General features: G+C 47.7%; 1 protein-coding gene across 1 annotated transcript in view; it reads left to right on the top strand.

Moving 5' to 3' along the window:
- The window catches only part of CTNNA1 (catenin alpha 1), a 118,757-nt gene that overhangs the window by 101,448 nt on the left and 2,379 nt on the right, over positions 1-14,930 (top strand). Inside the window, exons 12-17 of the mRNA XM_058848353.1 lie at positions 1,490-1,690; positions 2,708-2,859; positions 5,397-5,507; positions 6,976-7,157; positions 7,886-7,991; positions 13,669-13,803. Of these exons, the coding sequence (XP_058704336.1) occupies positions 1,490-1,690; positions 2,708-2,859; positions 5,397-5,507; positions 6,976-7,157; positions 7,886-7,991; positions 13,669-13,803 (887 nt within the window). The remainder of the gene's footprint in view (positions 1-1,489; positions 1,691-2,707; positions 2,860-5,396; positions 5,508-6,975; positions 7,158-7,885; positions 7,992-13,668; positions 13,804-14,930) is intronic.

Below are 14,930 nucleotides of genomic sequence, written 5' to 3'. Positions count from 1 at the left end.
GTCCATGCCTTTTATTAAAGTTCGGATAATCCAAAGAGGCTTTTAAATGGTCTGTGGCTTAATTTATTCATTTAGGAATTGAAGCAATAAACAGTCTGTGTTTTGGCCTGGCGCCGAAGCTTTTTCTTCGGGCTCTTGCAGCTCCCAGGGCTGTCTCTTCTTTAAATCCCCTCTGTGCTCGCTGTGGCTCCTGTGCCTGCTCACTGACTTGTCAAATCACTAATGAACCTGCTCTTCCCTCTCTCAGGGCCACATTCTGCCCTCAGCTGAACCTGCTCAGGCTGAGTTGCTTCAGAGGGATTTCACAAGTGTAATTTTTGTCCAGGTTACTTACAGAAGTCTTGCAATATTGCACCTGGCTGTGTTAATTTTATGTAAATCAGGCGTAACTTCCCGCAGCAATCCTTTCAGACAGTTCCTCCAAGTCCTCTCCCAGCCAACACTATGAGCTTCTTGCCTCTACAAACTCTTGCAGAATGGCTCTTTTACTACCTGCAGAGGGAATAAAAGCCACTTGCATGGGTTGGCAGTGTAGAATGATTAAGTCAATGGTAATTAACACTGGAAACTATTATAAGTGACAGAGCAGAAATGTTTCCAAGTTGGTTTCTTACCAAGCAGCCCAAGTGCTGGTGTTGGACGATGATACTGAAACATTAGTCCTGGTACATTAAAGAGCTCTCTAACAGAGTTTGGAAGTCTCTAAAAACAGTTTGGGAGATCTTTAGGGTAGGTTTTCCCAAATAAGGATCCAAATTTCTTTAGGCATCTTCAGAAATCTGTTAGATGGTTTTACCCATTTTGGGCTTCTTGGACTCGATGAATGGGGAAAATATCTCTTTACAAAACCAGAAAATGTATATTAAAAAAGCTAATTGCAAACAGAGGTCTTGCCTTTATTTTTTTGTTTGTTTTCTGAGCAGTCAGTGAGTGCTGTGTGGCTGGAACACTTTCCACATTATTCACTGCATACATTATGTGTCTCAGATGGGAATGGGCGACTGACAGTGTCATGTGTTCTGATGGAATGCGTGTGGCTGTAGGAAAACACTCTGGAGGAAGCTGGAAAGGCGCAGCAAGTGTCTGTTGGAGTGTTGGGGGGAGTGGGTGTGGTGCTGGGGAGGTGCCCATCGCCCCAGTGCACCGGCAGGGGAGTGGTTTGCAGGTATTTGAAATAAGGGCTGGGGCAGTCCAGGGGAGAAATATGGAAAGAAACCACGGGAGAACTCAGCAGAACTCTGCTCTCCTGTTGGTAAAATCGAGTACAAACAGGGGCAGGGCGTGTGGAGGCCAGTTGGTGGACGGGCTGACGGCTTTTTGACACCTCCTGTGGAAGGGCAGCTCTGCTGGTTGCAGTGACCTTCACGTTAACGCTCGCCCGAATCTCCGTGGAGCTTCTCTAGAGCAGGTCCCTCGCTGAGCAATTGCCATGCTGATGACTGCAGCAGAAAAGACATTACCATCTAAATCCTCCTTCTTTTACCACCAGAGAATCACATTTTAGAAGATGTAAACAAATGCGTCATCGCTCTCCAAGAGAAAGACGTGGATGGCTTAGACCGCACGGCCGGCGCGATCCGGGGCCGCGCCGCTCGCGTCATTCACGTGGTCACCTCGGAGATGGACAACTACGAGCCTGGGGTGTACACTGAGAAGGTGCTGGAAGCAACCAAGTTACTGTCCAACACAGGTAAGGGTCACTTACTCCCAGGAGCCCTGAAGTGCTGTCTGAGAGCTTGTGGGCAGCTGGGGACGGCGTACCTGTGAAATCTGCTAAAGTCTCCATTTGCTGCCGTGCAAATTAGTGGGAGTTGTTTGCAAAGCTGTTGAAAAGTGAGAAGTTTGATTTTGCTGCGTGTACTGGCTCAAAGCTCAGCAGTGCACAAAGTGTCCCTGGGTGTGCTCAGTGTCATGGACTGCACTGTGGGAAGCAAAACCACCGAGAGTGTGTCCCAGACGTGAGGGGAGGCTTGAATTTGTGCTGTGCTCATCTTGGAGTATTGCACCAGGCTCTGCAGCTGTTCAGGGTCCAGGAGGAAGATCACGTTCCCCAGCAGAATAAATTTAGGGTAATAATTAGGGTAAATTTTGTAAATTGTCTTTACAACTGTTGAAAGAGCACTGTAGGTTGTAGTGCCCCACACATAAACACCAAATCAGGGTGTTCCCTATGAACTACTGATGACATCCACAAGGGTAAGGGATGAGCCTGGCTGCTTCAGTGCCTGCCACTCGTTGTTGGTTTTGCTTTAATTACTTTGATGAAGAATCAAGGGTGACACTGAAAAAACAGCAGACTCTTAACTGGTTCTGTCATGTTCTTCCTGGGGCACCATGAGTCACTGAAATGCAGCAATGCAACCTGCCCCCTTCCAGTGTTTCTTAAACCAGAGCTTCTTGACATAGCATGACTGCTTTTCCCCCCCCAAAATGATGTACATCTTCATGGAACATCAAACAAACAATTAATATTTTATCCCATAGTTTCTAGGGGCATCCCCAGGTGTTTTCTCCTTGTCCATTAGAGGGGCGTGATAAACTTTTCACTGTCCAAGGGGAAAACACCAAACAGCAGCAGGATAAGCAGGAGTAAGACTTCACCTCCAGTCCCAGATGTTGTGATTTCCAGGATAGTTTAGAGCAAGGCTGGAGTGGGAAGCAGCGAGTGGCTCGGGGTGGACTGAGCAGCTCTGTGCTCTGCTTTCAGTCATGCCACGCTTCACGGAGCAAGTGGAAGCTGCAGTGGAAGCGCTGAGCTCCGACCCTGCCCAGCCCATGGATGAGAACGAGTTCATCGACGCCTCCCGGCTGGTGTACGACGGCATCCGCGACATCAGGAAAGCCGTGCTGATGATCCGGGTGAGAACAGCTTCCCCCAGCAGCTTTCCCTGCCCCTGTAGGACTGACAGCCAGCAGGATAATGGAGAGCAGGCAGGAGAAGATTCTCATTTAGCTCCTATTAACATTCAGAGTCTTAAAACGTGCTAATTGCTGTGGAGCACTTGAGCAGTTTGGGTTCAGATTCATCAGCCAGGTCTGAGCATCGCTGATGGCCCGAGTTGTGATGCTGAATCCCCATCACACATCTTGTGCTAAGATCAGTGACCTTTCAGTTAACAACAGCAAATTAATTCAGAACTATAGATGCTTGATGATGCTTTGAGAGCTTAGAAATAAAATCTAATGGCTCTTCATTAAGTAAATTTTGAGAATTAATGTTAGTTAGTCCAAAGGAAGCTGCGATGGGTTTGGTCTGTAGTTCCATGTAATTTCTAAATTGGCTAACCTGGGTAAACAGGGGCAGCTCACTGAGGCCTTGACTCCAGTGTGCTTGCAATGGGTGTGACTTGGAAGCCCTCATTTCTGGTAGACCAGACACAGAAGGGCACAGTTGGTTGAAGGGATGCAGAAAAGGAAGTTCTGGTTGAAGCTGATCCATGAACCTTTTTCTTGGATCTTAACTGAGGCAAAAGTGGGCAGGAGCCAGACATAGCAAAGACAAATACAGGGGTTTTATTCCTTTTTTCTTATTTTCCTGGTATTCCTTTGACTCTGAGAAAGTGCCCTGGTCTTTCAGAGTGGTGACCATGGCAGATGCAGCTTGGTGGTCAGTAAATGAAGAGGGTACAGCCCCAGGAGATTCGTGATTACAGTACCCATTGCAATGGCATCCTCTGTGTTCGCTGCTTGAAGCAGAGGATCAGATGAGAAACCAGGAGGAAAACTGCCAACCACATCTGTGCTCCCTGTGGAATTTTTTCCAGACAAGCTCAGGATTTATAGATGGTAGATGAAGGTACCAATGCCTTCCTGCTTTGCAGACAGAGGGATGTGATTCCCCCTGCTGAAGCCCTTGTTCTTCGGGACAGGGAGCTGCCAGTCCCAGCGGGCAGTAATTACCCAGGCTGGCAGTGCCAGGAACGCTCTGGGAGCCAGGGAGCCACAGCAGCCACCTAGAAAGAAGTTAAAATATTTGCATTTGTCATCCAGAGAGTTTATTTTGGGATGAAAGAACCATCCAAATGGGAATTCCAGGGCTCTCCAGGTGTAACCCTGCTCACAGGGGCTCATTCACTTCAGCTTTGTCCAGGGGCTCTTGCTCTTTACAGGGACCAGCAGGAAAGGCCACTGCAACACCTCAGTTTTGTGTTTATGCAGGGTACTTTCAAAATTACCATCTCCATATATCTGTATTTGTTGAAGAGAAGCTCTTCCCCCCTCCCTGCTACCCAGGCTTGTGACCCCAGAGGAGTTTCTGCCCTTGGTGGCACTTGAAAGGCAGAGTTACACTCTGTGTGTCCCTGGGCTGTGGGAGGGATGGGCAGAGGAGAGTCACACACAGAATCAGGTACAGCAGAACTGCTTTCTTTATGTTCTTTCATTTTTTAAAAAATACTGATACACTGAACTTTTTAGTGTGTGTCCCTCTGCTGGTGTTGTGGATATACCCTGTTCTCCTCCTGGAGAGGAGGCTGGAATACCCAAAGTCTTGATTGCCACCCTACTCACTTTGGCTTTTTGGCAATTATTTTGCATATCCATCTCTATTTTCACTGTACCACAGAGTGTCTGTAGTGGAAGACAGGTCTGTGAAATTCAAATCATAGAGAAAAAAATCTAAAGAGCAGGGACTTTATTTGTATTTTTTCTTTTAATCACAGTTTATTGCATTTATCAGTGAAGTTCTTTGTTGACCCAGCTCTGGAGAATTGTGAAGTACCACTTTAGCAAAGATGTAGTATTTTGACAAACATGCTGTTTAAACTTGATAGGCTTTATAAAAAGTTTGCCAGCTACAGACTGGCAGTAGCAAAAATAAATCCTAGGCAAGCAGGAACTAGGTCAGATGTGTTTAGCCTACAGCATAAAAGCTGGCCCTTACTAGCTGAAATTTTTCAGCTTTTCCTGAGGGATAAGGATAAATTTTGAGATATTTTATCTGTTGTTAATTTAGTCAATGCTTTGATTCATAATTGTGCTGAAGCCACTGTCTGTGCTTCTGAACCAGCCCTCAGAGCTGTGTGTAATTCCAGCTTCAGAATCCTGAGTGAAGCTTTTACATTTAATCAAGTTGCAAAAGCACTGTTCGTTTCACAAGAACTTTTTTTTCTGTCTCTCAGATGCTGAGTGCATTAATGTCCTGACAAATCTCAGCTGTTTAGTTACTGCTGTGTGATTCTGGGGATCCCTATGGTGTTTAACAGGAGAAGTCAAGCACATAAAATCACATGTGTTCAGAGCTGGATATAGTCCCTGTATTTACCTTTTTGTTGAAAACATGGAATAATTTTTACCTCCACTGATTTCCATTCTTTCTGCTTGAAAAACAATATTCTTGTTGATTTTCAGAGCCATGGAATCTGTAGTTTGACTCTGCCTGAATGCTTTTTCCTCAGACTCCTGAAGAGCTGGATGATTCTGACTTTGAGACCGAGGATTTCGACGTCCGAAGCAGAACCAGTATCCAGACTGAGGATGATCAGCTCATTGCTGGACAGAGTGCAAGGGTAAGGCACAAAGCTGAGCATTATAAAAGTGTGACCTGCCTTCAAGAAACACTTCAGCTTGCTTTGAAAACCCAGGTGAAATTTGGGAGCTGGGAGGTGGTTATAAAAATGCTGGATCAGAAAACTGGTATTCTTTGTTTCCAGCATTTTTCTGAAAAGGAGGTTGAGTGAAATGCAGTTGGTCTGATGGATGTGAGAAATGTCTGTGTTTTATTTTAAGTATTTGGGGTATTCTGAAAGATCAAAATCCTTTTAGTACTAAGAAACTACATCACATTTTGATATCATAGACGTAGTAAAGTGAGCTTCTGCAGGGAGGTACAGGGCAGATCACTCCACTGGATTAATGTTATTTTCAACAGACAAACACTAACTTTATGAGCAAAAAATCTTCACAAAATGTCTCCTCACACACATGCTGGTGTGTGTGTGGTCACTGAGCATTTATCAAGACAACGTTGAGAGGAACTCAAACAAAATCATTTCAGCTAACTGCATTTCCTGTGAGTCAAAAATGAAAGCATTGATAGGCAATATATAATCATTAAGAGGTGAGACCCTAAAATCAGTGCGCGGAAGGAAAACCAGGCCTTAGCTTTTGCTTTTATTTGACACGACCCCTCTGGATCGATAACAATTTACACTCTTGGGAAAGTGCCACGGCAGATTTCTTGTGGAGGCTCTTCCTGCCAGGCAAGAAGTAGCCAGAGCTTATTTATCAAACTTCTGCCACTTTGGCTTGGGAGTTACATGAACTGGGAGTATTTTAATGCTCCCCTCCCTTACACAAGCACTTGGACCCTCTCCCCCTTCTATTTTGTTGCAGACATTGCTCATTTTCCTCTTAGCACAGCTGCTGCCAGAGGATTTTTAGTAGCAAAGGCTCCTTTTTGCCTGCTCCTGGAGGCATCTGTGCTCCCAGTATTTATGAAGGCAAGGCCATGGAGTCTTACACAGGCTGTAAACCCAGTCTGAGAGATTTTATTTGGGAGTAAGCACATCCTCTTTATTTTCACTTACTCTTTCCTCAGCAGACATGTTTCAAAAGAGTACAGCTAGCTTTTTGCAGGGAAGAGACTGGTAATATTTCTTATTATCCTCAATACCCAAGTGGAACTTAATTTTAAAACGTTGAAATTTTCTATAAAAGACAAGTCCTCCTTCTTCATGTAGTTTTATTTTGAGGGATGGTAATATGTAGCAAATTTGTTTGGAGTCTTAACAGCTTTACTATGCAAAGCCCCATATATTAAGTGTCAACTTGTCTTTCTAGGCACTTTTTCTTAAAAAAAAGAGTATAAACTTTGATTCAAAATGGTAGCAAATGGCTCTGTAAAGCCTCTAGGTAGAGGATTGCTAATAAAGTTTTATCCCCCATCTACATGACTGAAATTGGTTATTAGTGAAATGTTCCAAAAAGCCTCTACAAGGCAGCAGGAGGCCATGTGAGAAAACTCTTCTCTTCCAGGCTATCATGGCTCAGCTCCCTCAAGAGCAGAAAGCCAAGATTGCTGAGCAGGTCGCCAGCTTCCAGGAGGAAAAGAGTAAATTGGATGCTGAAGTGTCAAAATGGGACGACAGTGGCAATGACATCATTGTTCTGGCCAAACAGATGTGTATGATTATGATGGAAATGACAGACTTCACCAGGTGAGGCTTTTTAATTTGTGCTCACTGCAAGCTGCTTGGGCTGCTGGGCTTTCAATGAGACATGGTGCAAGTTCTCCTAAGAGTCTCACTTCTTATAATTTCCTTTAAATGGTGCCCTGCTCCAGCTGCATATTAACTGGGGAGATGCATTATTGTGCAGTGGCTGGATGGTAATAACTGTTCAAATTGATCTACAGATACACAGCAGTTATTGCCTGTCTTTCTTTCTTCAGGGTGATTCTTGTCCCCAGGAATATATATATATATATTTGCTCAGTTCTTTACAGCATTAAATTCTATGGGCTTCTCAATATTGCCATACTGCAGAAATAGTTCCTAGTACAGTTATTTGCAGAGGAAAGAGAGGGTTTTTGATGCCTTTTGAAATTAATTTACCAGATTTTATATAACGCTATTTTTTAAACTTCATGTTCCATTCCATAAAAATTGCAAATCCGTCTTCTAAAATGTTATCTCTTATCATCATTAAGTTGCTCAAAGCAGTAAAATTTAAGATGTTTTTATCCCTAGATTTAAGCTAAATGTGGGGAAGAGCCAAAAGGGGGTAACTCTTGAGAATGAAGGTGCTGTAATGGCTGCTCCTGCCTTTTCCTGCCCTTTGGGTGAGGAGTCACTGCCAGCACTGTGTGGAACAGAAGGAGAAAACACACAGAATTCACTGCTGTGGCTCTCTGGTGCTAGATGGGAGGCTCTGCTCTGTTTTGCAGGGGCAAAGGTCCACTGAAGAACACGTCAGATGTGATTAGTGCAGCCAAGAAGATCGCAGAGGCTGGGTCAAGGATGGACAAGCTGGGCCGGACCATTGCTGACCATGTAAGTCCCAGTCCCATGAGCCTCCAGCTGCAGGAGCAAGAGCGGATCTTTCAGTACTGCAGGCATGATGAACAGATGAAAATGTGTTCGGTTTTGGGGGGTTTGAACTGATTTTCCAGCTCTGCTGCTAGAAAATCCTGCTCTTTGCAGCTCTCTCCTGCCTCCCTGGGCAGTGGCACAGCAGCTCCTTGGCTGGAGTCGGGCACCTGCCAGCCCTGCTTCAGGTCACGTAGAGCCAGGGCAGTGCCAGAGCTGGGCTCAGCCACACCCAGAGCGCTCCTGGTGCTTCCCAAAGCCCAGAGCCAGCTCCTGCACAATGGCCCTGGCCTATTACACAACCTCTAACACTGCTTTGGAGGAGGCTTTTGAAGATTAACCATTTTCAGATGCCCCACGGACTGAGTGGGGAGGGTGTCAAAGCTCTCTGGTGGTTTTCTTCACTGTCCAGTCAGAGCTGATGAAGACTTGGAGCAAGGCCTGCGGTGACCTGAGCGTGGCTGTGCTGTCCCAGTGTTTGGAAGGAATTCTTACAGGACTGAACAAGCACAGCCAGCTCAGGGATTTATTTAGGCAATCCCTGTCCTGAGCCACTTAGAAACTGGGCCAGGCAAGAGCACCTCTGGCCTCAGCCCACACCCAAAGAGCAGGGAAACATCAACATTAGTAATAATATTCCACCTTCAAGAGAGACTCTGAAACGCAGAGTTTCAGAGAGGGAGGTTAGGTCTGAGATCATGGATTAAGCTTTGTTTTCTCCAGTTGTCACTTGCTTTCCAGGCCTTTTCAGGATGGAAATTTGTACTGCAAGGTTTTACCGGTGTCACTTTGAAAGTAAATCATTGTGGTGCAGGACTCTCTTAATGTTGCATTCAGAAGTGCTTGTCTACACCCTTCTTTATTAATGATGCAGTGAGAGATGTTCAATGGGGAGATAAATTTGAGAAGTGTTTTTTCAAATGGCTCTCCTTGCTACAGCACTTTGACAGCCTTGTTTCTGCAAGAACCAGGTGTGCTGCTGATGTAGGTAAATGAAGCAAGGAGCAGTTTGTGTTCAGGGTCTCAGGGGAGCTTGGGCTGAAGGTTTACAATGCTTTTTTGTTGGGTTTTTGTTGTGTTTTTTTTAAATTCACGTGTTCTATGCAAAGTTGGTATATGGTTTTCTGTACTAAGCCATTTCAAATTATAAAAGAAAACTACTTTTAGTAGCAGTAAGGTCCTTAAAAATGTAACAGATTAAGCACATGTTTGAAGATAAATATGAGCAGCACTGTACAGTTAGTCATTTTGACAAGAATATAGCTTTTTCCTGACTCCATACTCTGCTAATACTTTGAGCCTGCATATTTCATTAGCTGTGCTTCCATACTCTTTAGAAACATGTTAATGTGGAGCAGTGTGACAGCTGCAGAGCAGGAGCAGCTCCGAGCACGGATCCCGCTGTCCCTGCTCCTGCCTGGGAGCACAGGGCTCGTGTCCTGCCTGGCACCAGAGCTGTGACCCCTCGTGTCAGTGTGCCAGCAGCTCCCAGCCCTGCCATCAGGCCCTTGGGCAGCACATTCCTCTGAAACTCCACGAGCTGCTGTGCCAGGAATTCCCTGTCTGTTGGGAGGAGTCCCAGCTGCAGGTTCTCCCTGAGGTTCCCATCCCTCGCTCCAAACAGCTGCTTGCTGGGAACAGGGGATATGAAGCAGTTACGAGCACAACACAGATGACAAGGGTTTGCAGCAAGACAAGGCTTCTCTCTGTTATTTATTTTTTCAGTGTCCAAACACCTACAAAGCCGAAGGAAATCTCAGTTCCTTTTTCCTTCCGTAGTGGTGGGAGGCTGAGGTGATGTCGGTTCTGATCTCCAGTGAGGGTGGGGGCTGCCCCACTTCCAGATAAAGGCTCCAGCAGCCTCTTGCTGGGGAGACTGGTCCCTGGCTGGGGGGCTGTGCTGGGGACCCTGGGCACAGGCTGGTGGCAGCTGCTGGCACACGTGGCCAGTGCCAGGGAGCTGCCTGCCCAAAACAGCTGCTGGCAGCTCCTGCTGAGGGGCATTTATTGGGAATTCCTGGTGCAGCAGGGCCCATTCCAAAGGGAGAGGCAGTGGGAGGAAGAAGCTCTGCAGTTGCTGGCTGTCCCCTGCAGCCACTGGGGATGGGCTGTGTCCATCAGCACACACCACCAGGGCTCTGCTGGCTTCCCCTGCCCCTCCTCTCTGCAAAAACAGATCAAAGGCTGATTCTGCTTCTCTGCAGGCTCAGCTGGGGCAGCAGGAACTGAAATTGGGGGGTGTTTGCTGTGTCCAGGATGGATCCTGGATTTGACCTGGAGCAGCCAGCTGAGCTTTTGCCAGTAACCTTCCCTGAGTCTGTGGCTGCAGCTCAGTTTTGGGGTTTGGGAAGGTGGGGTGTCCCCCCACACGTTCATTTCCATCTACACTGCACTCCCTGCTGGGCTGTGCTGTGCGAGTCCTCCCATGGCAGCTCTGCAGATGGGGGTTGTGGCTGTGGGTTAATCCAATAATGTCATCATTCTTGATCGCTGTTTAAACTGTTGCCTTTTGGGTTTTTTGATTTTTATCCGAGTGCTCCTGCCTAGGAAAGGACAACTTTCTGCAGGCACCCGCAGTGCCTTTTGTTGATGCTCTTTTTTATCTTGTGTTACATCTCCATTTAAACCTCATCTGTCTTTGAGCTGAGTCCTCAATCCTGCCTGCAGAAATAGCACACACAGGAGAGGATGTGGGTTTCCATCTCACACCATATTGATGTACACAACCCCGTGATGATTCCTATTCCATGGAGGTTTTGCTGCCTTCCTCAGCTGTTGGTGATGGTGCAGCAGCCTCCTGCATTGAGAGTCTTTCCTGGAATGGTTTCACAGCCCCACAGAGTAGCTGGAATTGTTGAGCCATCCCCTGACGTGCTGTACTGAGCATTTGTCAGCCCTCAAGCCCCTCCAGTGCTGCTCGCTCTCTCTGCTGGATGAGCTCTTTGGGAGATGGGGATCAGTTTCTGAAATGGTAATTTGAGCTTTTCATTAACTCTTTGGCCAGGGCTATTTGTGGACTTGCTCTAAAACATCTTGTAGTGCTGACTAATATTGATTAGCTTAAAAAATTAACCTGCAAGCTTTGCTGCTTCGTTAGGCAGGGCTTCACTGCACCGATGGAAGCTGCGTGCCCATGTTGAGAGCTGAGATTAATTTGGCTGTTCCATCATTTTCCTTGGGACTAAGAGGGTGGTTTTATGTCTCTTGGTGGGGTCAGATGCCCCTAAAGCTGTGCAGATCTCCCACTGCAGTGCCCCTGTGTGTGCACATTGCTGTGGCACCTGAGTTAGCCCTGCTCAGCACAGAGACTGCTTTGCCTTGCAAGAGTCACTTGTTCTGGCCCTGGAAAAAAAACAAATGTGTGTGTTAGCTGCACTTGCCTTCACTGCAGAGGGAAGTGCCTGTTCTGGCAGATCAGGTGCTGTTGGGAAGGAAATGCTCCATGTGAGTGGGACCCTGTTTGCACATCCCTGCGTGTGCACCACAATCTGCTCCTCTTTTATACAAAGAGGAGAGTTTCTGCTTCCATCTCATAGCTAAGGAGAGGTCTGCAGGGAGAATCAGGGCTCAGAGCCTGCTGCTCACAGCCAGGAGGAGATTCCTACCTTGCCCTCAAAGTGGGGAGAGGCTGCACAGCCAGTGCAACCACCCTCAGCTGGAGTGAAGCTTTAAGTAATGAAGTGGTGCCACACTGAAGATTAATCTTCCAGTCATGCCATGTCCATTATGAATCTTCATCAGATGGTCCATTGCACAGGATCAGTGTCTTAGGTGAAATGGGATTTTGCTGTGAACAGGGGTGTGTGAAAAAGAGCTCTTAAATCACTCTGGATGGGGTGCAGCTGTCTGGAAGGCTGGAGATCCCTGCAGGGTGTGCCTGTGCCTGGGTAATGCCAGGTGGATTCCACTGCTACAGCTGAAATAATGCTGGCCACAGTGCAGCCTGCCTCAGAGCACAACATAATGGCAGTCTGATGGTGTTGGTTTGGTCCAGGAGACCTGTGGATGCTGGGTGGGAAGATGAGATGATGAGTGGTCATTTCTGTGGAACAAAGAGCAGGAGCTCTCTGTGGGGTACAAGTGATGCTTCTCTGGGGTTCAGAGCAGGGCTGAAGCAGCATTGGGCGTGATCCAATGTGGTGTAAATCACATGGATGTGAAGCTGGAGATGTTGTGTGTGTGTGTGAACATGTGGGGTGCCCCTGGGGCTGAGGTGGCCCATGGGGCACCTGCTGCTGGCTCCCCATTGCTGCTGCTCCTAAAGGGGCTGGCGTGGGCAGCAGAGCCCTTCCCACAGCCTGCTCTGGACCTTGGCTGCTCCTCACATGGGCTCCCCTCTGCTCTGGAAATCCAGCCTGAGCCTGGCTCATTCTTGGATTCTGTCCCAGAAAATGCCCTTCCTGAGCTGCACAGAGGGACTCCTGCAGAGCCTTTTGTGCAAGGCTGAAAAAGTTTCCTTTCTCTTACGGATGAGTGCTGCAGCAAGCACCTTAAAAATGTCATTTTGTGCCTGGTGAGGAACCTGCTTTCCCCACTGCTACGAGATGGGAGCAGAATTCAGGAAAATCTCTGTTTGCTGCAGGTAATTGAGTTGCTGTCGGGTTTATCGCTTTGGAGCTTGGAATAGTTAAGGTTGAGGATTGAGGGAGGAATTGGTAACACCTGCTGGTTGAGACCTTGGGTGTCAGACCATCGCTGCTGTGTCCTGTGCACTACAGGAAGGACCTTTTACAGCTGACAGACCTGCTCTAGGGGATGCCTAAAGAGGCTCCCTGGACCAGAGGCTGGGCAGAGTTAAAGGAATAAAGCAGGGATTTATTAAAAGGCCTTTAAAGGGTACACCTTGGGCAGTACAAGAGCCTGGCCATGACTCTCCAAGATGGATGCAAGATGGACTCTGAGTCACGAGTTTTCACACTTTTATTTCAGTCCATTAGCATATTAGGGTTAATTGTCCAATTACAGCTGCAGGTGATGCAGTCCCATCCTCCCAGGCTGCTCTCCTCAATTAGTGAATTGTTACAGTGAACTGGTTACACTTCTTGGGCCTGAAGCTGCAATGGTGTCCTTGGTTCTGGGGCTGGAAAAGGAGTGAGGAAAACCTGCCAACACTTTATATGAAGTTCAGAGTTATATTCTAATGCAGTACAGAATCTGGAAAATATGAAAGCTAAAACTTAAAGCATCATGGGGAGGGTAAATAGTCCTTCTTCTCTTCCTCTTCCTCCTGTTCCTCCTCCCTGGGAGGGCTGCTGCAGGGCAGCTGGATGGAGCCTGTCCAGTGCTGTCCCTGCTCATGGCTCCTGGTTTTTAGATGCCTTTCATTCTGCTCAGCTCTGAAAGCACAGGGCTCTCCTGCCCACGCCCTGCTCCAGGGGGAGGTGCTGGTTTGGCTGTGCCCCAGCTGTGGTGCTGCCGATCTGCCTCTGAGAATGGTTCCATCAAACCTTCCCTGCCCTTTTCCCTCACATGCACAGCACCCACAGTGCCCTTTTACTCTTTGTTACTGCTCTATTCCATCAGCATTGCGTGCTTCCTTTCCTGCAGTGCTGGTCTGGCACAGCTGCACCCCTTTAGGGACGAGGCTCTAATGCAGCCCCTAATTCCTCATTCCCCAATTCCTCCTCTGATTCTCCCACAGTGCCCAGACTCAGCGTGCAAGCAGGACCTGCTGGCCTACCTGCAGCGCATCGCGCTCTACTGCCACCAGCTCAACATCTGCAGCAAGGTGAAGGCCGAGGTGCAGAACCTGGGCGGGGAGCTCGTCGTGTCCGGGGTACGTATGGCCCATCCCAGCCTGTTCTGAGCCCAGCTCCCGTGTTAAACACCACACAATACAGACAGGAGGTGCTGGAGCGTGCACAGCTTTAATGCATGCAGAGTTTGTGTTGCTGCCTCGCTGTTCTCTTGCTGTGAAAATACAGACTTCACATTTCCTTACTCAACAGTGTTTGTAGACAGATTCACTTCACCTCTGTGTAATCTGTTTTCCAGACTGCTTTTTGCTCTTAGTGAGGTTAAATCACTTTATCTGTGCAGCTAAACCTGCCCCACGTCTCTGCACAGCCTTGGAACATGCTGGGGTCCTGCAATGCTCTGGAGATGTTAATATTTCAGGATGGCTGTGCCCTGAAGAGTGCAGGGATTTTTAGTGGCTGTTCTGGTTTCTGACAGCTGGAAGCTGCCCCAGGCCAGCTTGCTTCCTTATTCCAGCCTTAACTTTGCAAATAACTTTTTTCCCTGTAGTTCATGAAATGCTTCCTCCTAAGAGGATTCTGTATGACAGATATTTGGGGGGAGGGAAGTGAACCTAAATTCTTAATTTCTTCTGGCATACTCTTCCTTGCCGTGCACAGGCACATTTGGTCACTGGTGCTTTTGCCCAGCCATGTCAGGACTGAGGAAGGAGGTTGGAAGAAGGGACAGAATTTGCTGATAGTCCAGAATTGCTCCCTGAATCCTGATCAGCAAATGGAAAAAACTTCCCACATTCTGCCATTTTGATACCACAGAATTGTGGAACAGTTTGGGTTGGAAGGGACCTTAAAGCTCATCCCATCCTACCCCTGCCATGGCAGGGACACTTTCCACCACCCCAGGCTGCTCCAAACCCTGTCCAGCCTGGCCTGGGACACTTCCAGGGATCCAGGGGCAGCCACAGCTTCTCTGGGCACCCTGTGCCACTGATGTTTTCCAGTGAAACCCTGCTTGATACTTCAGTTGCTTAAACTTATTAGCACAGATTTCCCCCAAAATAACAGGGAGAGCTGTGGAAGGAGAGCTTTGGGGCAGCAGCAGCAGTAGCCATCCCTGCAGGAGCTGAGCCCATCTGGGGCTGTGCTGCCCCTCCTGCTGCCCCTCCTGCTGCCTTTCCAGCCCCCAGAGCAGCTCCAGGGGCTGTGG

This window comes from Poecile atricapillus, chromosome 13 (assembly GCF_030490865.1).
Source record: "Poecile atricapillus isolate bPoeAtr1 chromosome 13, bPoeAtr1.hap1, whole genome shotgun sequence".
NCBI lineage: Eukaryota > Metazoa > Chordata > Aves > Passeriformes > Paridae > Poecile > Poecile atricapillus.
This window is presented reverse-complemented; position numbering and strand designations above follow the sequence as displayed.